Source organism: Coregonus lavaretus (assembly GCF_964263955.1).
Source record: "Coregonus lavaretus genome assembly, contig: HAP1_SCAFFOLD_154, whole genome shotgun sequence".
NCBI classification, from domain to species: domain Eukaryota; kingdom Metazoa; phylum Chordata; class Actinopteri; order Salmoniformes; family Salmonidae; genus Coregonus; species Coregonus lavaretus.
In genome coordinates this window covers 880,288-906,108 of record NW_028160661.1, presented here as the reverse complement: position 1 = coordinate 906,108, position 25,821 = coordinate 880,288, and the positions used below count along the sequence as shown (strand labels likewise).

General features: G+C 37.1%; 1 protein-coding gene across 1 annotated transcript in view; it reads right to left on the bottom strand.

The window, feature by feature from the left end:
• Positions 1-348: 348 nt before the first annotated feature.
• Positions 349-25,821, bottom strand: part of LOC311121590 (dendritic cell-specific transmembrane protein-like) — a 53,469-nt gene continuing 27,996 nt past the window's right edge. The window contains exon 5 of the mRNA XM_084196051.1: positions 349-496. Coding sequence (XP_084052177.1) covers positions 413-496 — 84 coding nt within the window. The 3' untranslated portion in view covers positions 349-412. The remainder of the gene's footprint in view (positions 497-25,821) is intronic.

Below are 25,821 nucleotides of genomic sequence, written 5' to 3'. Positions count from 1 at the left end.
ATTTTTTACCCTTTAGTGTGTGTACTTTAGTGTATTTATAGTTGGGATATCGCTTTTCAAAAGTAAAAGTTCAGATATTGCTGGAGGACTTCTTGCAGTTGGAAGACATTGCATTTGTCATTGTAATGAATATAAAGACAATAAAAAAAGAGAAGATTGCTTTACATTGAGGTTTAATTTAATGAAATCAAAAGGCATATTTATGAGTGTTAGAGCACAATCCTTTGTAAAATAAACCTTTTCACACACTAACTATAGAAATTGGTTTATAATACAAGACATATTCATCGCAATTATAATAAATCTTTCTGCAACATTTACACAAAATAGCAAGGTCATTTTTTTTTTGAATCTAGGTCTTTAAGGTGATTGCTTGAATGCATGACAAAGCAAAAAGCTATTGCCCAGATGATCACTGTTTTGGTTTCTTCAACTTTAGGTGAGACACATTTTTCTCCTTCGCAGTGTGGAAGAACAGTGGAAACCAGAAGCTTTTCTGCAATAAAAGAAAGAATAAGCCATCACTTCTTCTCGTTATTGAACCATTTCAATGAATGACTAGAATGCAACTTTAGAGATAAAGAAAGTTGATGTTAAGTTTTATGATGCTAATATAAGATGTTATATGATGCTAATATAAGACGTTATATGAAGCTAATATAAGACGTTATATGATGCTAATATAAGACATTATATGATGCTAATATAAGACGTTATATGATGCTAATATAAGATGTTATATGAAGCTAATATAAGACGTTATATGATGCTAATATAAGACGTTATATGATGCTAATATAAGACGTTATATGATGCTAATATAAGATGTTATATGATGCTAATATAAGACGTTATATGATGCTAATATAAGACGTTATATGATGCTAATATAAGACGTTATATGATGGTAATATAAGACGTTATATGATGCTAATATAAGAAGTTATATGATGCTAATATAAGACGTTATATGATGCTAATATAAGACGTTATATGATGCTAATATAAGACGTTATATGAAGCCAATATAAGACGTTATATGATGCTAATATAAGACGTTATATGATGCTAATATAAGATGTTATATGATGCTAATATAAGACGTTATATGATGCTAATATAAGACGTTATATGATGCTAATATAAAACGTTATATGATGCTAATATAAGACGTTATATGATGCTAATATAAGACGTTATATGATGCTAATATAAGACGTTATATGAAGCCAATATAAGACGTTATATGATGCTAATATAAGACGTTATATGATGCTAATATAAGATGTTATATGATGCTAATATAAGACGTTATATGATGCTAATATAAGACGTTATATGATGCTAATATAAAACGTTATATGATGCTAATATAAGACGTTATATGATGCTAATATAAGACGTTATATGATGCTAATATAAGACGTTATATGAAGCCAATATAAGACGTTATATGATGCTAATATAAGACGTTATATGATGCTAATATAAGACGTTATATGATGCTAATATAAGAAGTTATATGATGCTAATATAAGATGTTATATGATGCTAATATAAGACGTTATATGATGCTAATATAAGATGTTATATGATGCTAATATAAGACGTTATATGATGCTAATATAAGACGTTATATGATGCTAATATAAGAAGTTATATGATGCTAATATAAGATGTTATATGATGCTAATATAAGACGTTATATGATGCTAATATAAGATGTTATATGATGCTAATATAAGACATTATATGAAGCTAATATAAGACGTTATATGATGCTAATATAAGACGTTATATGAAGCCAATATAAGACGTTATATGATGCTAATATAAGACGTTATATGATGCTAATATCAGACGTTATATGAAGCTAATATAAGACGTTATATGATGCTAATATAAGACGTTATATGATGCTAATATAAGACGTTATATGAAGCTAATATAAGACGTTATATGAAGCTATTATAAGACGGTATATGAAGCTAATATAAGACGTTATATGATGCTAATATAAGACGTTATATGATGCTAATATAAGACGTTATATGATGCTAATATAAGACGTTATATGAAGCCAATATAAGACGTTATATGATGCTAATATAAGACGTTATATGATGCTAATATAAGACGTTATATGATGCTAATATAAGACGTTATATGATGCTAATATAAGAAGTTATATGATGCTAATATAAGATGTTATATGATGCTAATATAAGACGTTATATGATGCTAATATAAGATGTTATATGATGCTAATATAAGACATTATATGAAGCTAATATAAGACGTTATATGATGCTAATATAAGACGTTATATGAAGCCAATATAAGACGTTATATGATGCTAATATAAGACGTTATATGATGCTAATATAAGACGTTATATGATGCTAATATAAGATGTTATATGATGCTAATATAAGACGTTATATGATGCTAATATAAGACGTTATATGATGCTAATATAAAACGTTATAGGATGCTAATATAAGACGTTATAGGATGCTAATATAAGACGTTATATGATGCTAATATAAGACGTTATATGAAGCCAATATAAGACGTTATATGATGCTAATATAAGACGTTATATGATGCTAATATAAGACGTTATATGATGCTAATATAAGACGTTATATGATGGTAATATAATATGGAGGACTAAAAGTGCCACAATTAAATAAATAAATACACCATTAAATAATTACTTAAATGTGTCATTAATTAATTCAAATTAGAATTAAATACATAAATGTGTAATTAAATGTATCATTAATTAATTCAAATACCGATTCATTTTATGTAAAATACATATATAATTATTTCACTATTTACATTTACATTTCATGATCCTGCATTGCAGTGATTCATGAATTACTTAAAACTGTCAAACTGACCCATCAAAGTCAGTGGGCGGGGCTAACGCGAATCTAGTCTGATCCATTGCTTTGGTCTGAAGTAGAGTAGGCCAACCTGGATAGAGACAATGGAGGATCTCCGTGAACTTTCCAGGGAGTTGGTTAGAGACATTTTAAACTTAGCAGAGGATGTAGAAGCAGGACCTGCTGACATTATCCGGAATTGATTTGTCTTGGCTTGATGCAGAGGGTAACCAATCAGGCGTTAGGTTCCGCCTACCAACTTTTGATGGGTCAGTTTGACAGTTTTAAGTAATTCAGGAAGCACTCCAACGCAGGACCATGAAATGTAAATGTAAATAGTGAAATTATTATATATGTATTTTACATAAAATGAATCGGTATTTGAATTAATTAATGACACATTTAATAACACATTTATGTATTTAATTCTAATTTTAATTAATTAATGACACATTTAAGTAATTATTTAATGGTGTATTTATTTATTTAATTGTGGCACTTTTAGTCCTCCATAATATAAGACGTTATATGATGCTAATATAAGAAGTTATATGATGCTAATATAAGACGTTATATGAAGCTAATATAAGACGTTATATGATGCTAATATAAGACGTTATATGAAGCCAATATAAGACGTTATATGATGCTAATATAAGACGTTATATGATGCTAATATAAGACGTTATATGATGCTAATATCAGACGTTATATGATGCTAATATAAGACGTTATATGATGCTAATATAAGACGTTATATGATGCTAATATAAGATGTTATATGATGCTAATATAAGACGTTATATGATGCTAATATAAGACGTTATATGATGCTAATATAAGACGTTATATGATGCTAATATAAGACGTTATTTGAAGCTAATATAAGACGTTATATGATGCTAATATAAGATGTTATATGATGCTAATATAAGACGTTATATGATGCTAATATAAGACGTTATATGATGCTAATATAAGACGTTATATGATGCTAATATCAGACGTTATATGATGCTAATATCAGACGTTATATGATGCTAATATAAGACGTTATATGATGCTAATATAAGACGTTATATGATGCTAATATAAGACGTTATATGATGCTAATATCAGACGTTATTTGATGCTAATATAAGACGTTATATGATGCTAATATAAGACGTTATATGAAGCTAATATAAGACGTTATATGAAGCTAATATAAGACGTTATATGATGCTAATATAAGACGTTATATGATGCTAATATAAGACGTTATATGATGCTAATATAAGACGTTATATGAAGCCAATATAAGACGTTATATGATGCTAATATAAGACATTATATGATGCTAATATAAGATGTTATATGATGCTAATATAAGACGTTATATGATGCTAATATAAGACGTTATATGATGCTAATATAAGACGTTATATGATGCTAATATAAGACGTTATATGATGCTAATATAAGATGTTATATGATGCTAATATAAGACGTTATATGATGCTAATATAAGACGTTATATGATGCTAATAAAAGACGTTATATGATGCTAATATCAGACGTTATATGATGCTAATATCAGACGTTATATGATGCTAATATAAGACGTTATATGATGCTAATATAAGACGTTATATGATGCTAATATAAGACGTTATATGATGCTAATATCAGATGTTATATGAAGCTAATAAAAGACGTTATATGATGCTAATATAAGACGTTATATGATGCTAATATAAGACGTTATATGAAGCTAATATAAGACGTTATATGATGCCAATATAAGACGTTATATGATGCTAATATAAGACGTTATATGATGCCAATATAAGACGTTATATGATGCTAATATCAGACGTTATATGATGCTAATATCAGACGTTATATGATGCTAATATAAGACGTTATATGATGCTAATATAAGACGTTATATGATGCTAATATAAGACGTTATATGATGCTAATATAAGACGTTATATGATGCTAATATCAGATGTTATATGAAGCTAATATAAGACGTTATATGATGCTAATATAAGACGTTATATGATGCTAATATCAGACGTTATATGATGCTAATAAAAGACGTTATATGATGCTAATATAAGACGTTATATGATGCCAATATAAGACGTTATATGATGCTAATATCAGACGTTATATGAAGCTAATATAAGACGTTATATGATGCTAATATAAGACGTTATATGATGCTAATATAAGACGTTATATGAAGCTAATATAAGACGTTATATGAAGCTATTATAAGACGGTATATGAAGCTAATATAAGACGTTATATGATGCTAATATAAGACGTTATATGATGCTAATATAAGACGTTATATGAAGCTAATATAAGACGTTATATGATGCTAATATAAGACGTTATATGATGCTAATATAAGACGTTATATGAAGCCAATATAAGACGTTATATGATGCTAATATAAGACGTTATATGATGCTAATATAAGATGTTATATGATGCTAATATGAGACGTTATATGATGCTAATATAAGACGTTATATGAAGCTAATATAAGACGTTATATGATGCTAATATAAGATGTTATATGATGCTAATATAAGACGTTATATGATGCTAATATAAGACGTTATATGATGCTAATATAAGACGTTATATGATGCTAATATCAGACGTTATATGAAGCTAATATAAGACGGTATATGAAGCTAATATAAGACGTTATATGATGCTAATATAAGACGTTATATGATGCTAATATCAGACGTTATATGAAGCTAATATAAGACGTTATATGATGCTAATATAAGACGTTATATGATGCTAATATAAGACGTTATATGAAGCTAATATAAGACGTTATATGATGCTAATATAAGACGTTATATGAAGCTAATATAAGACGTTATATGATGCTAATATAAGACGTTATATGATGTTAATACATTACATTTACATTTTAGTCATTTAGCAGACGCTCTTATCCAGAGCGACTTACAGATAGTGAAAACATAATATTTTTTATACTGGCCCCCCGTGGGAATCGAACCCACAACCCTGGCGTTGCAAACGCCATGCTCTATCAACTGAGCTACATCCCTGCCGGCCATTCCCTCCCCTACCCTGGACGACGCTGGGCCAATTGTGCGCCGCCCATGAGTCTCCCGGTCGCGGCCAGCTGCGACAGAGCCTGGATCAGACGTTATATGATGCTAATATGATACGATGTTATATGATGCTAATATAAGACGTTATATGATGCTAATATAAGACGTTATATGATGCCAATATAAGACGTTATATGATGCTAATATCAGACGTTATATGATGCTAATATAAGATGTTATATGATGCTAATATAAGACGTTATATGAAGCTAATATAAGACGTTATATGATGCTAATATAAGACGTTATATGATGCTAATATAAGATGTTATATGATGCTAATATAAGACGTTATATGATGCTAATATAATATGTTATATGATGCTAATATAAGACGTTATATGAAGCTAATATAAGACGTTATATGATGCTAATATCAGACGTTATATGATGCTAATATAAGACGTTATATGATGCTAATATAAGACGTTATATGAAGCCAATATCAGACGTTATATGATGCTATTATGATACGATGTTATATGAAGCTAATATAAGACGTTATATGAAGTTGATTTCATATGTAGTTACATGAAGCTAATATGATATGACGTTATATGAAGTTGATTTCATGTGTAGTTACATGAAGCTAATATGATATGTAGTTATATTTACATTTTAGTCATTTAGCAGACACTCTTATCCAGATCTACTGACAGTTTCAGTTAGTGCATACATTTTTCATAAAGTTGATATGACATTATATGAAATTGATATATGGCGTTATATGAAGCTAATATGGTATGAACTTATAAATGAAGGTAATACGATATGACGTTATATGGAGTTAAATGTAGTTAATATGATATGACGTTTTATGAAGTAGATATGATATTAAGTTATATGAAGCTAAAATAAGATGTTACATGAAGGTAATATGATATGAAGTTATATAAAAGCTATTATGATATGATGTTAAATTAAGTTGATATGATATGACGTTATTTGAAGCAAGTGTGATGTGACATATGAAGCTAATAGGTACACCGTTTCTGACAGAGAGGACAGTGATACGAGCACCCAATCGTTGCCAAATGTGCATCCTTTAAAGATATAATAATTGTTAAAGGCAAAAGACTTGCTGGCACGTAAATAGGCATGAATGATCAGTTCCCGAAGGAAATCACAGAACGGCACAAAGTTCTGTACCCACTCTTCAAGGTGAATAGACTTAAAGGGAAACGTGTAGCTCTTGTAGTCGATAAACTGTACATTGATAACCAACTGTTCGGAGACACCAAGACTACTCCATGGCTGTTCTAAATAATACAAAGTTCCTATAGAGGAGTGGAATAATGGAACACCCAATACTACCCATGGTAGGGATCGTAATAATAAAAAAAAACTCTGGAAAACAATCAAATACAACAATTTATAAATAAATAAACTACAGATACACTATACCATTCAAAACAGGGAATGGTATCATATAATTAGTATTCAACTTTCTATTTATAAATAGATAAAAGACAGCATTACGAGAAGGGATCATTATTTAAATAATACATCTTCTAATATCAGAACTGGAACAAAAAATGCACTCAAAAGCCCGGAATGAGGTAGGAATCAACATGGTAGGGATAAAAACACAGCAAACAGAGGACATAGAAGGCACAGGATGTGGGTATGTGCGAGTGTGTTGTGATGGAAGGTGGGGTGTGTGTTTTTATGTTAGGAGAAGTGTGGATTTAAGTGAGTGAAAAAGGAAAATGGTTGCAAAAGCTAGAGCCCATGTGTGTCTGCGAGCAGGAGTTGTGACAGAGAGAGTTTTCAATTTTGTGCAGATATGGGATATACATTTTAAAATAAATTATAAATATAGTTTATTTATTTATTGTCCTATCATGATAGAACGGTCCCCGACCCTATACCCTAGACACCCAGCTGAGCGACCCACACACTAAGGAGAAGTCCTTATCTGTTTTATAGGCCTACTGCAAGTAGCCTGTACACAGCCGCCAGAAAGATAAACGTGGTCAGAGACCTACTAAAGAAACACTGTACCCTCAGGAGTCTGAGCCTGCCTGGCAGGGTTGGTCCTACAAAGCCCCCGGATGGGTGAGCATAATATATAAGGAATTTCTAATAGCTGCTAATGAGAACCTTAACGTCCTTGTAACTACCCGGTGGGAATTCCGGTGGGGTGCCCCCACCCAGTTAGGGGCAGTGCTGGCAACAGTAGCTGCAGTAACCCATGGGGAGGGGATCACACTCAGACAATCAGAGAGGGGGCAAATTATTGTGACCCTGGTGGCACAAAATAATCAAACGTTCTGACCGCACAGAGATGCTTGGGAAAAATGGTCACAACGGGGGACCAGCATGTGTGTGTTTCAGGGTAGGGGGGTGTATCTGAGCTCCATCAGATTGGACTTGACATTGGTTAATCAAATCTCCCCATTCTTGCTACATTTTGCATGCCTTCTCAAACAGCTCTGTGTGTGTGTGTGTATCCCACATATGTTGCTATGGGGTAATGATGCTAGGGACATTACAAGATGAATCACAGTAATGGCTTGGGGGGGGGGGTTAGGGTTAGGGTTAGGGTTAGGTCCAAATAATGATGATCCACGCTTCTTTGAAAATATACATAATAATTTATCAAGACCTACAAGCAATACAATACTCTATTATTATGGTGGGAGATTATAATACGGATTGAAATACCTCAATGGACCGTTGGAGGCTTAAATATCCTGACCTGGTGAGATATATATATATACACTACCAGTCAAAAGTTTTAGAACACCTACTCATTCAAGGGGTTTTCTTTATTTTTACTATTTTCTACATTGTAGAATAATAGTGAAGACAACAAAACTATGAAATAACACACATGGAATCATGTAGTGACCAAAAAAGTGTTAAACAAATGAAAATATATTTTTTATTTGAGATTCTTCAAATAGCCACCCTTTGCCTTGATGACAGCTTTGCACACTCTTGGCATTCTCTCAACCAGATTCATGAGGTAGTCACCTGGAATGCATTTCAATTAACAGGTGTGCCTTCCTAAAAGTTAATTTGTGGAATTTATTTCCTTCTTAATGTGTTTGAGCCAATCAGTTGTGTTGTGACAAGGTCCTCTGTAGCTCAGCTGGTAGAGCACGGCGCTTGTAACGCCAAGGTAGTGGGTTCAATCCCCGGGACCACCCATACACAAAAAATGTATGCACGCATGACTGTAAGTCGCTTTGGATAAAAGCGTCTGCTAAATGGCATATTATTTATTATTTATAGGGGGGTATACAGAAGATAGCCCTATTTGGTAAAAGACCAAGTCCATATTATGGCAAGAACAGCTCAAATAAGCAAAGAGAAACGACAGTCCATCATTACTTGAAGAAATGAACGTCAGTCAATACGGAAAATGTCCAGAACTTTGAACATTTCTTCAAGTGCAGTCGCAAAATCTATCAAGCGATATGATGAAACTGGCTCTCATGAGGACCACCACAGGAATGGAAGACCCAGAGTTACCTCTGCTGCAGAGGATAAATTCATTAGAGTTACCAGCCTCAGAAATTGCAGCCCAAATAAATGCTTCACAGAGTTCAAGTAACAGACGCATCTTAACATCAACTGTTCAGAGGAGACTGTGTGAATCAGGCCTTCATGGTCGAATTGCTGCAAAGAAACCACTACTAAAGGACACCAATAAGAAGAAGAGACTTGCTTGGGCCAAGAAACACGAGCAATGGACATTAGATCGGTGGAAATCTGTCCTTTGGTCTGGAGTCCAAATTGGAGATTTTTGGTTCCAACTGCCATGTCTTTGTGAGACACGGTGTGGGTGAACAGATGTTCTCCACATGTGTAGTTCCCACCGTAAAGCATGGAGGAGGTGTTGTTATGGTGTGGGGGTGCTTTGCTGGTGACACTGTCTATGATTTATTTAGAATTCAAAGGCACATTTAACCGGCATGGCTACCACAGAATTCTGCAGCGATACGCCATCCCATCTGGTTGGGCTTAGTGGGACTATCATTTGTTTTTCAACAGGACAATGACCCAACACACCTCCAGGTTGTGTAAGGACTATTTTACCAAGAAGGAGAGTAATGGAGTGCTGCATCAAATCACCTGGCCTCCACAATCCCCCGACCTCAACCAAATTGAGATGGTTTGGGATGAGTCCTGAGTGGCGCATATCACAACCGGCCGTGATTGGGAGTCCCATAGGTCAGCGCACAATTGGCCCAGCGTCGTCCGGGTTTGGCCGGTGTAGGCCGTCATTGTAAATAAGAATTTGTTCTTAACTGACTTGCCTAGTTAAATAAAGGTATTAAAACAATTTAAAAAGTCGGACGGCAGAGGGAAGGAAACGCAGCCAAAAAGTGCTCAGCATATGTGGGAACTCCTTCAAGACTTTTGGAAAAGCATTCCAGGTGAAGCTGGTTGAGAGAATGCCAAGAGTGTGTAAAGCTGTCATCAAGGCATGTAGAAAATATTTTCTTAATAATAAGAAAAACCCTGGAATGAGAAGGCGTGTCCAAACTTTTGACTGGTACTGTATATGAAGCTAATATGATTTGAAGTTATATGAAACTAATATGATATTACGTTATATGAAGTTGATGTGATATAACTTTAATGAAGCTAATATTATATGACGTTATATAAAGCTAATATGATATGATATTACATGAAATTGATATTATATGACATTATATTAAGTTGATATGATGTTATATGAAGCTATAATGATATAAAGGTACATGAAGCTAAAATTACGACATGTTATATGAAGTAAATATGATATGAGATTATATGAAGGTAATGTGATATCACATTTTATGAAGTTATATGAAGCTAAGGATATCATGTTATATTAATCTAATATAATATGTTATATGAAGCAGAGATTATATTAATTTAAATGAAGCTAATAAGATGTTTACATGAAGCTAATATGATATGAAATGATATGAAGTTATATGAAGCTAATATGACTTGAAGTAATATGTAGCTAATATGTTATGATGTTATATAAAGTGAATATGATATGACATTATATGAAGTTGATATGATGTTATATGAAGCTAATATGTTATATGAAGCTAATATGATATGATATTATGTGATGCTAATATGATATGATCTTATATGAAGTAAATATGATATGACTTCATATGAAGCTAATATATTATATTAAGCTAATACAACATTACCTTATATGAATCTAATATGATACAGCATTTTATTTAGATGATATGATCTTATATTAATTTAATATGATATGATGTCATGTGAAGCTAATATGATATTGTATGAAGCGTAATATGATATGACATTATATGAAGCTAATATGATATGACATTATATGAAGCTAAAATGAAATGATGTTATATGAAGTTGATATGATATGTTATATGAAGCTAATATAATATGACATAATATGAAGTAGATATGCTATGACGCTATATGAAGCAAATATGAGATCAAATCAAATCACATTTTATGTGCCGAATACAACAGATGTAGACCTAACCGTGAAATGCTTACTTACAAGCCCTTAACCAACAATGCATTTCAAGAAAGAGTAAAAAAATATTTACTAAATAAACTAAAGTTACAAATTAAAAGTAACACAATAAAATTACATAACAATAATGAGGCTATATACAGGGGGTACCGGTACCGAGTCAATGTGCAGAGGTACAGGTTATTCGAGGTAATTTGTACATGTAGGTAGGGGTAAAGTGACTATGCATAGATAATAAACAGTGAGTAGCTGCAGTGTAAAAACAAAGGGGGGGCGGGGGGGTGGGGGTGGGGGTTCAATGTAAATAGTCTGGGTGGCCATTTGATTAACTGTTCAGCAGTCTTATAGTTTGGGGGTAGAAGCTGTCAAGGAGCCTTTTGGACCTAGACCTGGCGCTCCGATACTGCTTGCCGTGCGTCTTTGACAATTTTTTGGGCCTTCCTTTAACACTACCTAGTATATAGGTCCTGGATGGTAGGAAGCTTGGCCCCAGTGATGTATTGGGCCGTACGCACTACCCTCTGTAGCGCCTTACGGTCGGATGCCGAGGAGTTGCCATACCAGGCGGTGATGCAGCTGGTCAGGATGTTCTCGATGGTGCAGGTGTAGAACTTTTTGAGGAACTGGGGACCATGCCAAATCTTTTCAGTCTCCTGTGGGGAAAAGGTGTTGTCGTGCCCTCTTCACGACTGCCTTGGTGTGTTTGGACCATGATAGTTTGTTGGTGATGTGGACACCAAGGAACTTGAAACTCTCTGTTAATGGGGGCCTGATAGTCCCTCCTTTTCTTGTAGTCCACGATCATCTCCTTTGTCTTGCTCATATTAAGGGGGAGGTTGTTGTCCTGGCACCACACTGCCAGGTCTCTGACCTCCTCCCTATAGGCTGTCTCATCGTTGTCGGTGATCAGGCCTTCCACTGTTGTGTCGTAAGCAAACTTAATGATGGTGTTGGAGTCATGCTTGGCCACGCAGTCGTGGGTGAACAGGGAGTACAGGAGGGGACTAAGCACGCACCCCTGAGGGGCCCCGGTGTTGAGGATCAGCTTGGTAATGAGCTTTGTGGGCACTATGGTGTTGAACGCTGAGCTGTAGTCAATGAACAGCATTCTCCCATAGGTGTTCCTTTTCTCCAAGTGGGAAAGGGCAGTGTGGAGTGCGATTGAGATTGTGGATCTGTTGGGGCGGTAAGCGAATTGGATTGGATCTAGGGTTTCCGGGATGATGGTGTTGATGTAAGCCATGACCAGCCTTTTAAAGCACTTCATGGCTACCGACGTGAGTGCTACGGGGCGGTAGTCATTTAGGCAGGTTACCTTTGCATTCTTGGGCACAGGGACTGTGGTGATCTGCTTGAAACATGTAGGTATTACAGACTCGGTCAGGGAGAGGTTGAAAATGTCAGTGAAGACACTTGCCAGTTGGTCAGCGCATGCTCTGAGTACACGCCCCGGGCCTTGTGAATGTTGACCTGTTTAAAGGTCTTGCTCACATCGGCTATGGAGAGCGTGATCACACAGTCGTCCATAACAGCTGGTGCTCTCATGCATGCTTCAGTGTTGTTTGCCTCGAAGCGAGCATAAAAGGCAATTAGCTCGTCTGGTAGGCTCAGTTCACTGGGAAGCTCGCGGCTGGGTTTCCCTTTGTAGTCCATAATAGTTTTCAAGCCTGCCACATCCGACGAGCGTCAGAGCCAGTGTAGTAGGATTCAATCTTAGTCCTGTATTTACGCTTTGCCTGTTTGATGGTTAGTCTGAGGGTATAGCGGGATTTCTTATAAGCTTCCGGATTAAGGTCCCGCTCCTTGAACGCGGCAGCTCTAGCCTTTAGCTCGGTGCAGATGTTGCCTGTAATCCATGGCTTCTGGTTGGGATATGTACGTACCGTCACTGTGGGGACGATGCTGTCGATGCACTTATTGTAGTTATAGTTTTTATTGTTTCCTTTCACGATATAACAAAAATACAATTGAATTACATTTGGCATTAAACAATAATTTGACAGACATGAATATTCAGTGCACCCGGAAATCTCTGAGAACGCATTTACTAGGTCCAGTGAAGGTGGTATGACATTAATAGTAATATGTCGTCTGCATAAAGCAGTAGTTTATTCTCCCTACCTCCCATATTAATCCCTTTGATTGACTGATGCAGCCTAATGGTTTGGTTAATGGTTCTAATGCTATAATGAATAGGAGAGGAGAGAGACAGTCACCTTGTTTCGTGCCTCGTCCTGCTGAAAATGGAGCTGATCGTAGTCTGTTAGTGACTAATATGGATTTGGGGTCGTTGTACAAAAGTTTTATAATATTCTGAAAGGCCTGTCCAAATCCAAATGTATTTATTGTATAATGCAGGGAGTCCCAGCCCACCCTATCAAAGGCTTTCTCTGCAGCTAGGGATAAGGCTGCCACTGAAGTATCCAAATCCTTTGCCTTCCAGATGACATGCAATAGGCGTCTAAGATTATCAGATGGAGTTCTGCCTTTTACAAATCCCACCTGGTCTGGATTTATGATTTTCTTAATGATTTGATTTACCCTCATAGCCAGAAGTTTTGTAAACAATTTTCCATCACAATTTACCAAAGAAATTGGACGGTAGCACCCATACTCATGGGGATCCGTAGCACCCACACTCATGGGGATCCTTTCCCTTTTTGAGGATTAGGGAGTTTACTGCATCACTCATAGAAGGTGGGAGCTCACCTGTGTCAATTGATGTGTTAAATGTTTTCAATATTTCTGGGCTAAGCTGCTCTGCAAACCTTTTATAGAAATCACTGGGTATCCCATCCAACCCTGGAGTTTTACCACTGGGTATCCCATCCAACCCTGGAGTTTTACCACTGGGTATCCCATCCAACCCTGGAGTTTTACCACTGGGTATCCCATCAAACCCTGGAGTTTTACCACTGGGTATCCCATCCAACCCTGGAGTTTTACCACTGAGTGCTTGTCTTATAGTTTCGGTCTATTACTCCAAAGTAATAGGGTGGTTGAGCCAATTCCTGTCTTCTTCAGTTAGTTTAGGAAGGTTCAAATTCAGAAAGATTGCCTCTGCTTTCTGCATGTCTAAAGGACCGTCTGAAGTATACAGTTCCTGATAGAAGTCTCGAAATATATTGTTTATTTCTTTATGATTGGTAATCAGCTTGCCTGTCTTATTTCTGATTCCACCTAGTTGCCGATCTGTTTCTCTAGATTTCAATTGACTGGCCAATGGTTTTCCTGCCTTTTCACTTGATTCGTACCATCTCTGCTTCAGCCTGTACAGTGAATATTCAGCTTTTTTACTAAATAAAATATTCAGCTCGTATTTGGTATTCGTCAGATTTACCAGAGAAATGTTGTTAGGATTGGACCAATATTCCCTCTCCAGCGTTTTGAGCTCTGTTTATCTAGTTTCTTAATAGTAGCTGATCGTTGTATCATTACTCTGCATATGTAAGCTTTAAAAGCTTCCCAGACATGTACCTGTTTTGCACTATTTTTGTTCAAAAGAATATCATGTGTTTTAAGGAATTCACAAAATGCCTTGTCCTGTAAGAGACTGGTGTTCATTCGCCAACATTTACATTTTTCTTTCTTCTCCTATGGGTGCTTGATCTGTCATAGCTATCATGTCCACACTGCAAGCACCCACTTTATCTATGAGAGGGTGAGATCAGAAAGTAGTCCATGCGTGAATAAACAGTGTGCCTATTTGAAAAGAATGTGTAATCACGAGCGGTTGGATTGATCAATCTCCATATATCATAAAGACCAGCATCTTTACACAGTGTTTTATTGCTTCTTGATTTTGAGGTCCTGGTTAGACCAGTTTTGGATTTATCTAAGAAAGCGTCAGGGACCATATTATAATCCAGAGGAAAATCACCGAAATCCAGTATTATTTTCTTAAGTTGTAGGAAGAAGTCTGGGGCCTCCTCATTTGGAGCATAAATATTTCCCAGTACTATGTTTTGTCCTGAATCTTTACAAGTAAAATCAAGATTCGTCCCTCTGTCCTTAAACTGTTTTTCCACTTGAACATGTATACTTTTGGAAAATAGAATAGAGAACCCTATTTTTTGGTTGAATATATTATGGTAAGCACTGCCCACCCATCTGTCTCCCACCCTAGGAGCATCCTTTTGGTAAGCACTGCCCACTAATCTGTCTCCCACCCTAGGACAGTCCTTCTCAAATAGTGGGGCGCGCCCCCCTGGGGGGGCTCGGAGCGATGCCAGGGGGGGTGCGTGTGACCCCGGGGAACATGCTTTTTTTTGCCGCAGGGAGTAGGTTTTTTTTGCACCGAACAAGAGCACACAGCACAGAGCAGGAGATATGAAGTGCAGATAACAAACCCTTAGGAGACACCATGGAAACATATTTAACAGGGATGAAAAGAAAGGCGGAGAGAGACGGAGATAATGAGACAAATTCTCCCGAAAGCTAAGACAAGGAAATATGACGAAGCGTATGTAGCGCTTGGCTTCACTGTGACTACGGTGGGAGACGAGGAATCAGCACAAATTGTTTTATTCATTTTTGTTTTATAGGTCAAAGTGTTTCATATGTTGTGCTCCTGAGTTAATGTTGCTGATCAATTTGAATTTATTAATATTTATTGATTATATTTAATTGCATTTTTCTGCATCAAATGGTCAAAAAAAAATTACAGTTTAAATAAGGGTTGCATTTTTTTTTAAATTTCAGGCAAATTGATGCACTTTAAGTCTTTTCTGTTACAATGTTAATAAAGTTATTCTTTGTTGTAAGTTGATCTATATTTCTTTCTTTTTTATTTTCTTTAATGTTAATAAGGATACAATGTTATGCAGAGGTGTACATATAACAATTTTATAGACAAATGATACTATTTACAGTCGCGGCGGAGAGTTGGGGGGCGCGAAATGTTTACTTCTTCCTAGGGGGGGGCGTAACAGAAAATAATTGAGAAGCACTGCCCTATGAGCATCCTTTTGGTAAGCACTGCCCACCCATCTGTCTCCCACCCTAGGAGCATCCTTTTGGTAAGCACTGCCCACCCATCTGTCTCCCACCCTAGGAGCATCCTTTTCCAGCAGGTGGGTCTCTTGGAGCATAATCACGTCTGAGTTTTTTTGTTTAAGATAATTCAATACCTTTCGTCTTTTTAAATATGAACCTAATCCGTTCACATTCCACGATGTAACTTTAATCACATTGGTCATTATATCTGAAAGGTTGTAAATATATTATTACCAAAACGTGACGAGTGTTCGAATATTTGAAATCAATGTGTTTGATAGCCACTGCTTAGTGAATCAATGAAAGTGAACAACTGATAATGCCCCCCACCTAGAACACTAAACTTCCCATAGAACAAATATGTCTCCCTCCCCCTAAACCAAATCTCCCTCCCCCTAAACCAAATCTCCCTCCCCCTAAACCAGGCCTTCATCTGTGTGAAGTGTCCTGAGGTCTTCCTCCACTGACGCTCCAGCTAGAATAACAACATTTGACCAAATATAGTCATGACAATATACATTTTGATCAACCAAAAACATTGAACATAACGACAGGCTGATCATTATTCTCGCAAAGAGAAGAGATTACCTTTCATGTAGACTGATACATGAACTGTCTAATTCCAAAAGACAGGGGATGTAAACTGAGGTTAAACACAAAAGGGTGTCACGAACCGGCTAGTAGTCCGTAACAAATGGGGAGACAACGTGGAGATAAATATATTTTGTTATTCCTTAACTAAAGCAAACTACATAAAATTAACAATGGTGTGTGTAGTCAGTAGTGTCAGTGAGTGGATGCTTGCATAGATGTGATAATGAGGAGTGTTGAAAGGTGCAAAAGCAAATAAACAATACAGCCACAAAAATGCCACAACCAAAATCCAACAGTGTGTCTGCATGGAGAGAGTCTCCACAATGAATGGGGGAAAGGTGTATTTACCCTGGGACACACCCGAGCCCAGGTGTGTCCCATTTCTCTGACGACACTCCCGGCTCCGCCCACCGACATCCTATTAAGGAAAACAAGAACAAAGAGAATTCGGCAGACAGAGTGGGAGGGGTGTCCCGTCCTCCCTCGGCAGACAGAGTGGGAGGGGTGTCCCGTCCTCCCTCGGCAGACAGAGTGGGAGGGGCGTCACAAGGGAGACCGGTATAGGCCATAATAATGATCAAATAGAATAAACTGACTAACACTTTGTGTTGTGCCCATCACGCATGGCACAAACACACCTGTTATGGCCTATATTGACCCACTATTGCTGTTATTAGAGTGAAAACTTAAAATAATATATATGTTTATCCCCACTATAACCATAATACAGAATTATATGCTTGGATTATATTCCTGCTTAACCTAGTACTATAATGATGTCAACTGTAAACCAGAAAGATCAATTATATCTCCCATTATTACTCACAACATGGGAGATTCTATCACCTTAGAAAAAAATGGTTGCCCATCTGTGATGAACCACTGCCACCATGCGGATCTTCTATAGCCTACCATGCTACTCAATTTGTTCGGCCTCATTGACGTCCATGACACACTTCTTTGCCTCCTTTGGGTCTATGAAACGACATAGTGATCCTCTCACAGTAACCCAGAACACAGCAGGATATTGCAACGAGTATTTCAGTCCCCGTTTCATGCACATATGCCTCACCTCCATGAACGCATTTCTCTTGTCCTGAACCTCCTTGGAAAAGTCAAGGATAAACTCCACCTTTGTCCCTTTTCAGTGAAAAGTACTAAGCTCTTTGGCGGGGGGTAGGTTGCGTAAAATGTCTTTCACACCTCCCGTATTTATGTGGATTTCGGAACCCCTCTGATCCGAAGTGTGTTTCTCATACTGTAATTTTCCTGGTATTTAAGTAATTCTTGGAGTATTTCGATCATAGTCTCAATTTTTTCAACAGTGTCATTTAGGTGTGTGTTCTTGTCATCCAGGATTGATATCCTCTCTTCTGCGTTTGTAACTTGGTTGTCTAGAGTGTCCACTTTTGTTTTCAGTGTGCCCACTGTATGTTTAATTTCAGCCACATCTTCGCTCACTTTCGCAATTTTTGTTCATTTTACAAATCTCATTTAGAACTGGGTCATCAGGCTGTTCTTCTCCTCCATTTTCCTTACTAGCAGCAGCTGCAGGTAGACAACATTTTCCTGTTTTTCGTCAAAAGTGTCTGCTTTTGTGCGTTTCTAAGTCGTTTTTCCATGTAACCGACAATAAGTAAACAAAATGTGTAACTAGGCATTGAACAATTAGTTAAAATATAGTTGGAGCTACACAGCCTCTTTAGTTAGCTGCTGCTCCTCGCCACATCATCGCCGGAAGTTATTGATGAAGCAGATGACTGAGGTGGTATACGCCTCAATGCCATTGGATGAATCCCGGAACATGTTCCAGTCTGTGCAAAACAGTCCTCTAGAGTAGCATCTGCATCATCTGACAACTTCCATATTGAGGGAGTCACTGGTACTTCCTGATTTAGTTTTTGCTTGTAAGCAGGAATCAGGAGGATAGAATTATGGTCAGATTTGCCAAATGGAGGGTGAGGGAGAACTTTATATGTCTCTGTGTGTGGAGTAAAGGTGGTCTAGAGTTTTTTTCCCCTCTGGTTGCACATGTGACATGCTGGTAGAAATGAGGTAAAATGGATTTAAGTTTGCCTGCATTAAAGTCCTCTGCCACAAGGAGCGTCGCTTCTGGATTAGCATTTTCTTGTTTGCTTATGGCCTTATACAGCTGGTTGAGTGCGGTCTTAGTGCCAGCATTGGTTTGTGGTGGTAAATAGACGGCTACGAATAATATAGATGAGAACTCTCTTGGTAGATAGTGGGTCTACAGCTTATCATGAGGTACTCTACCTCAGGCGAGCAATACCTTGAGACTTCTTTAACATTAGACATCGCGCACCAGCAGTTATTAACAAATAGACAAACACCCCCGCCCCTCGTCTCACCAGATGTAGCTGCTCTGTCCTACACAGCCAGCTCTATATTATCCGTGTCGTCGTTCAGCCACGACTTGGTGAAACATAAGATATTACCGTTTTTAATGTCCCATTGGTAGGATAGTCTCAACCGTAGATCATCCAGTTTTTAATGTCCCGTTGGTAGGATAGTCTCCACCGTAGATCATCCAGTTTTTAATGTCCCGTTGGTAGGATAGTCTCAGCCGTAGATCATCCAGTTTGTTTTCCAGTGATTGCACATTGACCAATAGAACCGATGGTAGTGGGGATTTACTCACTCACCTACGAATCCTCACAAGGCACCCCAAACTTCTCCCTCTGTATCTCCGCCTTTTCTTCACGCGAATGACAGGGATTTGGGCCTGGTCTCCGGAAAGCAGTATATCCTTCATGTCGGACTCATTAAAGAAAAACTCTTAGTCCAGTTCAAGGTGAGTAATCGCTGATGTCCAGAAGCTGTTTTCAGTCATAAGAGACGGTAGCAGCAACTTCATCTACAAACTAAGTTACAAACAAAACAAAAAACTAACAAAATAGCAGAGTTGGTTAGGAGCCCGTAAAACGGCAACCATCCCATCCGGCACTAATATGATATGGCATTTTATGAAGTTGATACAATATGAAGTTATTTGAAACTATGATATGATGTTACATGACATTGATATGATATGACGATATATGAAGCTAAAATTATGATGTTATAAGAAGTTAATATGATGATATATGAAGGTAATATGATATGATGTTTCATGAAATTATATGAAGCTATTATGATATGCCATTATTTTAATATAATAAAATATGTTATATCCTTCCCTAACCAATTCTAGCCGCTCTTGTTGCAGCTTGATTTCAGCTCCAAATCCTGTTTAAATTCCAAATCCTTTTCATATTTAACACGATCATGCTCTAGCTGTAAGAGAAGCAGTTCTTAAAGCCTGGTCGCAGATGGGTTTTCCAAATGGACAATGACCCCAAGCATACTTCCAAAGTTGTGGCAAAATGGCTTAAGGACAACAAAGTCAAGGTATTGGTGACCATCACAAAGCCCTGACCTCAATCCTATAGAAAATGTGTGGGCAGAACTGAAAAAGCGTGTGCGAGCAAGGAGGCCTACAAACCTGACTCAGTTACACCAGTTCTGTCAGGAGGAATGGGCCAACATTCATCCAACTTATTGTGGGAAGCTTGTGGAAGGCTACCCGAAACGTTTGACCCAAGTTAAACAATTTAAAGGCAATGCTACCAAATACTAATTGAGTGTATGTAAACTTCTGACCCACTGGGAATGTGATGAAAGAAATAAAAGCTGAAATAAATCATTCTCTCTAGTATTATTCTGACATTTCACATTCTTAAAATAAAGTGGTGATCCTAACTGATCTAAGACAGGGGATTTTTACTAGGATTAAATGTCAGGAATTGTGAAAAATTGAGTTTAAATGTATTTAGCTAAGGTGTATGTATTCTTCGACTTCAACTGTATATGATAAGGAGTTTTACGAAGTTATATGAAGGAAATCTGATGTGAAGGTAATATAATGTGATGTTTTATGAAGTAGATATTAAGTTACAGTATATGAAGGTAATATAATATGCTACTTCAAACTAATATTATATGAAGTTATTTAAAGCTGATATGATATGTGCTCTGTAGCTCAGCTGGTAGAGCACGGCGCTTGTAACACCAAGGTAGTGGGTTCGATCCCCGGGACCACCCATACACAAAAATGTATGCACGCATGACTGTAAGTCGCTTTGGATAAAAGCGTCTGCTAAATGGCATATTATTATTATTATTATTATATGACGTTATATAAAGGTAATATGATATGTTGTATGAAGTTATGAAGCAAATATAATATGTTATATTTAGTAGATATGATATTAAAGAAGCTAATGAGAGCTGTAAAGTGAAGCTAATATAATATGATGTCATATGAAGCTAATATGATATGTTATATGAAGCTATTACAATACATTATATCAAGTAGATATGATATGACGCTACATGAAGCTAATATGATATGACATTATATAAAGCTAATATGATATGACGTTATATGAAATAGATATGATATGACGTTATATGAAATTATTATGATAAGACGTTATATGAAGTGTAATGACTCTATATGAAGCTAATATGATGTTATATGAAGCTAATATGATATGAAATTATTATGATATAACGTTATATGAAGTGTAATGACTCTATATGAAGCTAATGTGATGTTATATGAAGCTATTATGATATGTTATATGAAGCTATTACAATACATAATATCAAGTAGATATGATATGACGCTACATGAAGCTAATATGACATGACGTTATATAAAGCTAATATGATATTATATGACGTTATATAAAATAGATATGATATGACGTTATATGAAATTATTACGATAAGACGTTATATGAAGTGTAATGACTCTATATGAAGCTAATATGATGTTATATGAAGCTAATATGATATGACGTTTACGAAGCTAATATGATGTTATATGAAGTTATATGATGCTAATATGATATGACGTTATACGAAGCTAATATGATGTTATATGAAGTTATAGGAAGCTGATATGATATTAACTGACATGAACCTAATATGACATAAAGCTAATATGATATATAGTTGTATGAAGTTGATATGATATTAAAGGGATACTTCAGAATGCCACTTCAGAGGTAAAGAAAGTTGATACACTATACTGTTGTTGGACATACACTATATATACAAAAGCATGTGGACACCCCTTCAAATTAGTGGATTCTGCTATTTCAGCCACACCCATTGCTTACAGGTTGGTTTGGCGGATGCCAGGAGAACAGTACCTGCCCCAATGCATAGTGGAAACTGTAAAGTTTGGTGGAGGAGGAATAATGGTCTGGGGTTGTTTTTCATGTTTCGTGCTCCTTAGTTCCAGTGAAGGGAAATCTTAACGCTACAGCATAAAATGACATTCTAGACAATTCTGTGCTTCCAACTTTGTTGCAACAGTTTGGGGAAGGCCCTTTCCTGTTTCAGCATGACAATGCCCCCATGCACAAAGCGAGGTCCATACAGAAATGGTTTGTCGAGATCGGTGTGGAAGAACGTGACTGGCCTGCAGAGCCCTGACCTCAACCCCATCGAACACCTTTGGGATGAATTGGAACGCCGACTGCGAGCCATGACTAATCGCCCAACATCAGTGCCCGACCTCACTAATACTCTTGTGGCTGAATGGAAGCAAGTCACCACAGCAATGTTCCAAAATCTAATGGAAAGCCTTCCCAGAAGAGTGGAGGCTGTTATAGCAGCAAAGGGGGGAACAACTCCATATTAATGCCCATGATTTTGGAATGAGATGTTCGACGAACAGGTTTCCACATACTTTTGGTCATGTAGTGTATGATATTAAGTTATATGAAGCTAATATAAGACGCTATACGAAGCTAATATGATATGACGTTATATGAAGCTAATTTGATATGAAGCTAATATGATATGACGTTATATGAAGATAATATGATATGACCTTAAAAGAAAGGAAGTTCTCGCCTACTTCACCCATATTTTATTTTACTGTAGTTCCAGTAGATAGCTACACCGCTACATGGCCATTAACTACTGAAAAAACAACCAAGATTTGAATTTAGTTCAACTACCGCCAAGCTACTGCAAAATGTAGTTAAATTACTCTTTGAACTACATGTAGTCCACTACTCCCCAACACTTCCTGTTATTATAGACAAACTGTTACCATAGACTTCCAGTCATTGTGCTAACGCTAGTTAGCAATTTCGCTAACGCTAGTTAGCAACTTCATTCAAACTGCACGCAGGGACATAAAAATGGTATCCACGAGTTTATCTGACCAAAATCCCAAAGTATCCATTTAAGTTATATGAAGTTATGTATCCTACCAACGGGACATTAAAAACTGTAATATCTTATGTTTCACCGAGTCGTGAACGACGACATGAATAACATAAAGCTAGCGGGTTATAAACTGTGTTGGCAGGATAGAACAGCAGCCTCTGGTAAGACAAGGGGTGGCGGTCTATGTATGTAGCTGGTGCACGATATCTAAGGAAGTCTCTAGGTTTTGCTTGCCTGAGGTAGAGTGTCTCATGATAAGCTGTAGACCACACTATATACCAAGAGAGTTTTCATCTATATTGGTCGTAGCTGTCTATTTACCAGCAAAAACCGATGCTGGCACTAAGACCGCACTCAATTAACTGTATACAGCCATAAGCAAACAGGAAAATAATAATCCAGAGGCGGTGCTCCTAGTGGCCTTAGACTTTAATGCAGGGAAACTTAAATCCATTTGTCTAATTTCTACCAGCATGTTAAATGTGCAACCAGAGACATGTACAAAGCTCTCCCTCGCCCTCCATTTGGCAAATCTGATTATAATTATATCCTCCTGATTCCTGCTTACAAGCAAAAACTAAATCAGGAAGCACCAGTGACTCGGTCAATAAGGAAGTGGTCAGATGAAGCAGATGCTAAGCTACAGGACTGTTTTGCTAGCACAGACTGGAATATGTTCCAGGATTCTTCCGATGGCATTGAGGAGTACACCACATCAGTCACTGGATTCATCAATGTTCATCGATGACGTCGTCCCCACAGTGACTGTACGTACATTCCCCAACCAGAAGCCATGGATTACAGGCAAAATCTGCACTGAGCTAAAGGGTAGAGCTGCCGCTTTCAAGGAGCGGGACTCTAACCTGGACGCTTATAAGAAATCCCGCTATGCCCTCAGACGAACCATCAAACAGGCAAAGAGTCAATACAGGACTAAGATCGAATCATACTACACCGGCTCCGACACTCGTTGGTTGTGGCAGGGCTTGCAAACTATTACAGACTACAAAGGGAAGCACAGCCTGCTAGCTGCCCAGTGACACGAGCCTACCAGACGAGCTAAATTACTTCTACTGTCACGTTGTATACTGATAGAAGACAGGCGCAGGAATACGTAATCGTTTTCGACGAGACACGTCCTGTACTCCCTGTTCACTCATGACTGCATGGCCAGGCACGACTCCAACACCATCATTAAGTTTGCCGATGACACAACAGTGGTAGGCCTGATCACCGACAACGATGAGACAGCCTATAGGGAGGAGGTCAGAGACCTGGCCGTGTGGTGCCAGGATAACAACCTCTCCCTCAACGTGACCAAGACAAAGGAGATGATTGTGGACTACAGGAAAAGAAGAGGACTGAGCATGCCCCCATTCTCATCGATGGGGCTGTAGTGGAGCAGCTTGAGAGCTTCAAGTTCCTTGGTGTCCACATCACCAACAATCTAACATGGTCAAAGCACACCAAGACAGTCATGAAGAGGGGGTCCTCAGATCCTCAAAAGGTTCTACAGCTGCACCATTGAGAGCATCCTGAATACCAGAGGGTAGTGCGTACGGCCCAGTACATCACTTGTACCATGCTACCTGCCATCCAGGACCTCTACACCAGGCAGTGTCAGAGGAAAGCCCTAAAAATTGTCAAAGACTCCAGCCGCCCTAGTCATAGACTGCTCTCTCTGCTACCGCACGGCAAGCGGTACTGGAGTGCCAAGTTTAGGTCCAAGAGGCTTCTAAACAGCTTCTACCCCCAAGCCATAAGACTCCTGAACATCTAATCAAATGGCTACCCAGCTTCTTCCCCCTTTGCATTGCCCCCCCCCCCCTATTTTACGCTGCTACTACTCTCTGTTATTATTATCTATACATAGTCACTTTAATAACTCTACCTACATGTACATATTACCTCAATTACCTCGACTAACCGGTGCCCCAACACATTGACTCTGTACCGGTACCCCCTGTATATAGCCTCGCTATTGTTATTTTACTGCTGCTCTTTAATTATTTGTTACTTTTATTTCTTCTTATTTTTTATTTAATGTTTTCTTTGTATTTTTGGGGTATTCTTTCTTAAACTTGCATCGTTGGTTTAGGGCTTGTAAGTAAGCATTTCACTGTAAGGTCTACAGCTGTTGTATTCGGCGCATGTGACAAATACATTTTGATTTGATTTGTTTTAATATGTTAAATTAAGCTAATATGATATGAAGTTATATGAAACTGATATGATATGAAGTTATAGGAAGCTAATATGATAGAACCCTGATAGATTAATTATTAATGACTAATTATTACACCCTGAAACTGTGTATAATGTGTTAGAAATGTGTGAGTGTAGGACCAGTAAAGGCTATGGCATTGAGCCACTATTTAGCAATGTGAGTAAGAGTTAGGCCAGACAACAAAGACAACTGAGAAACTAAGATAAAGAGGCCTCCCAATTT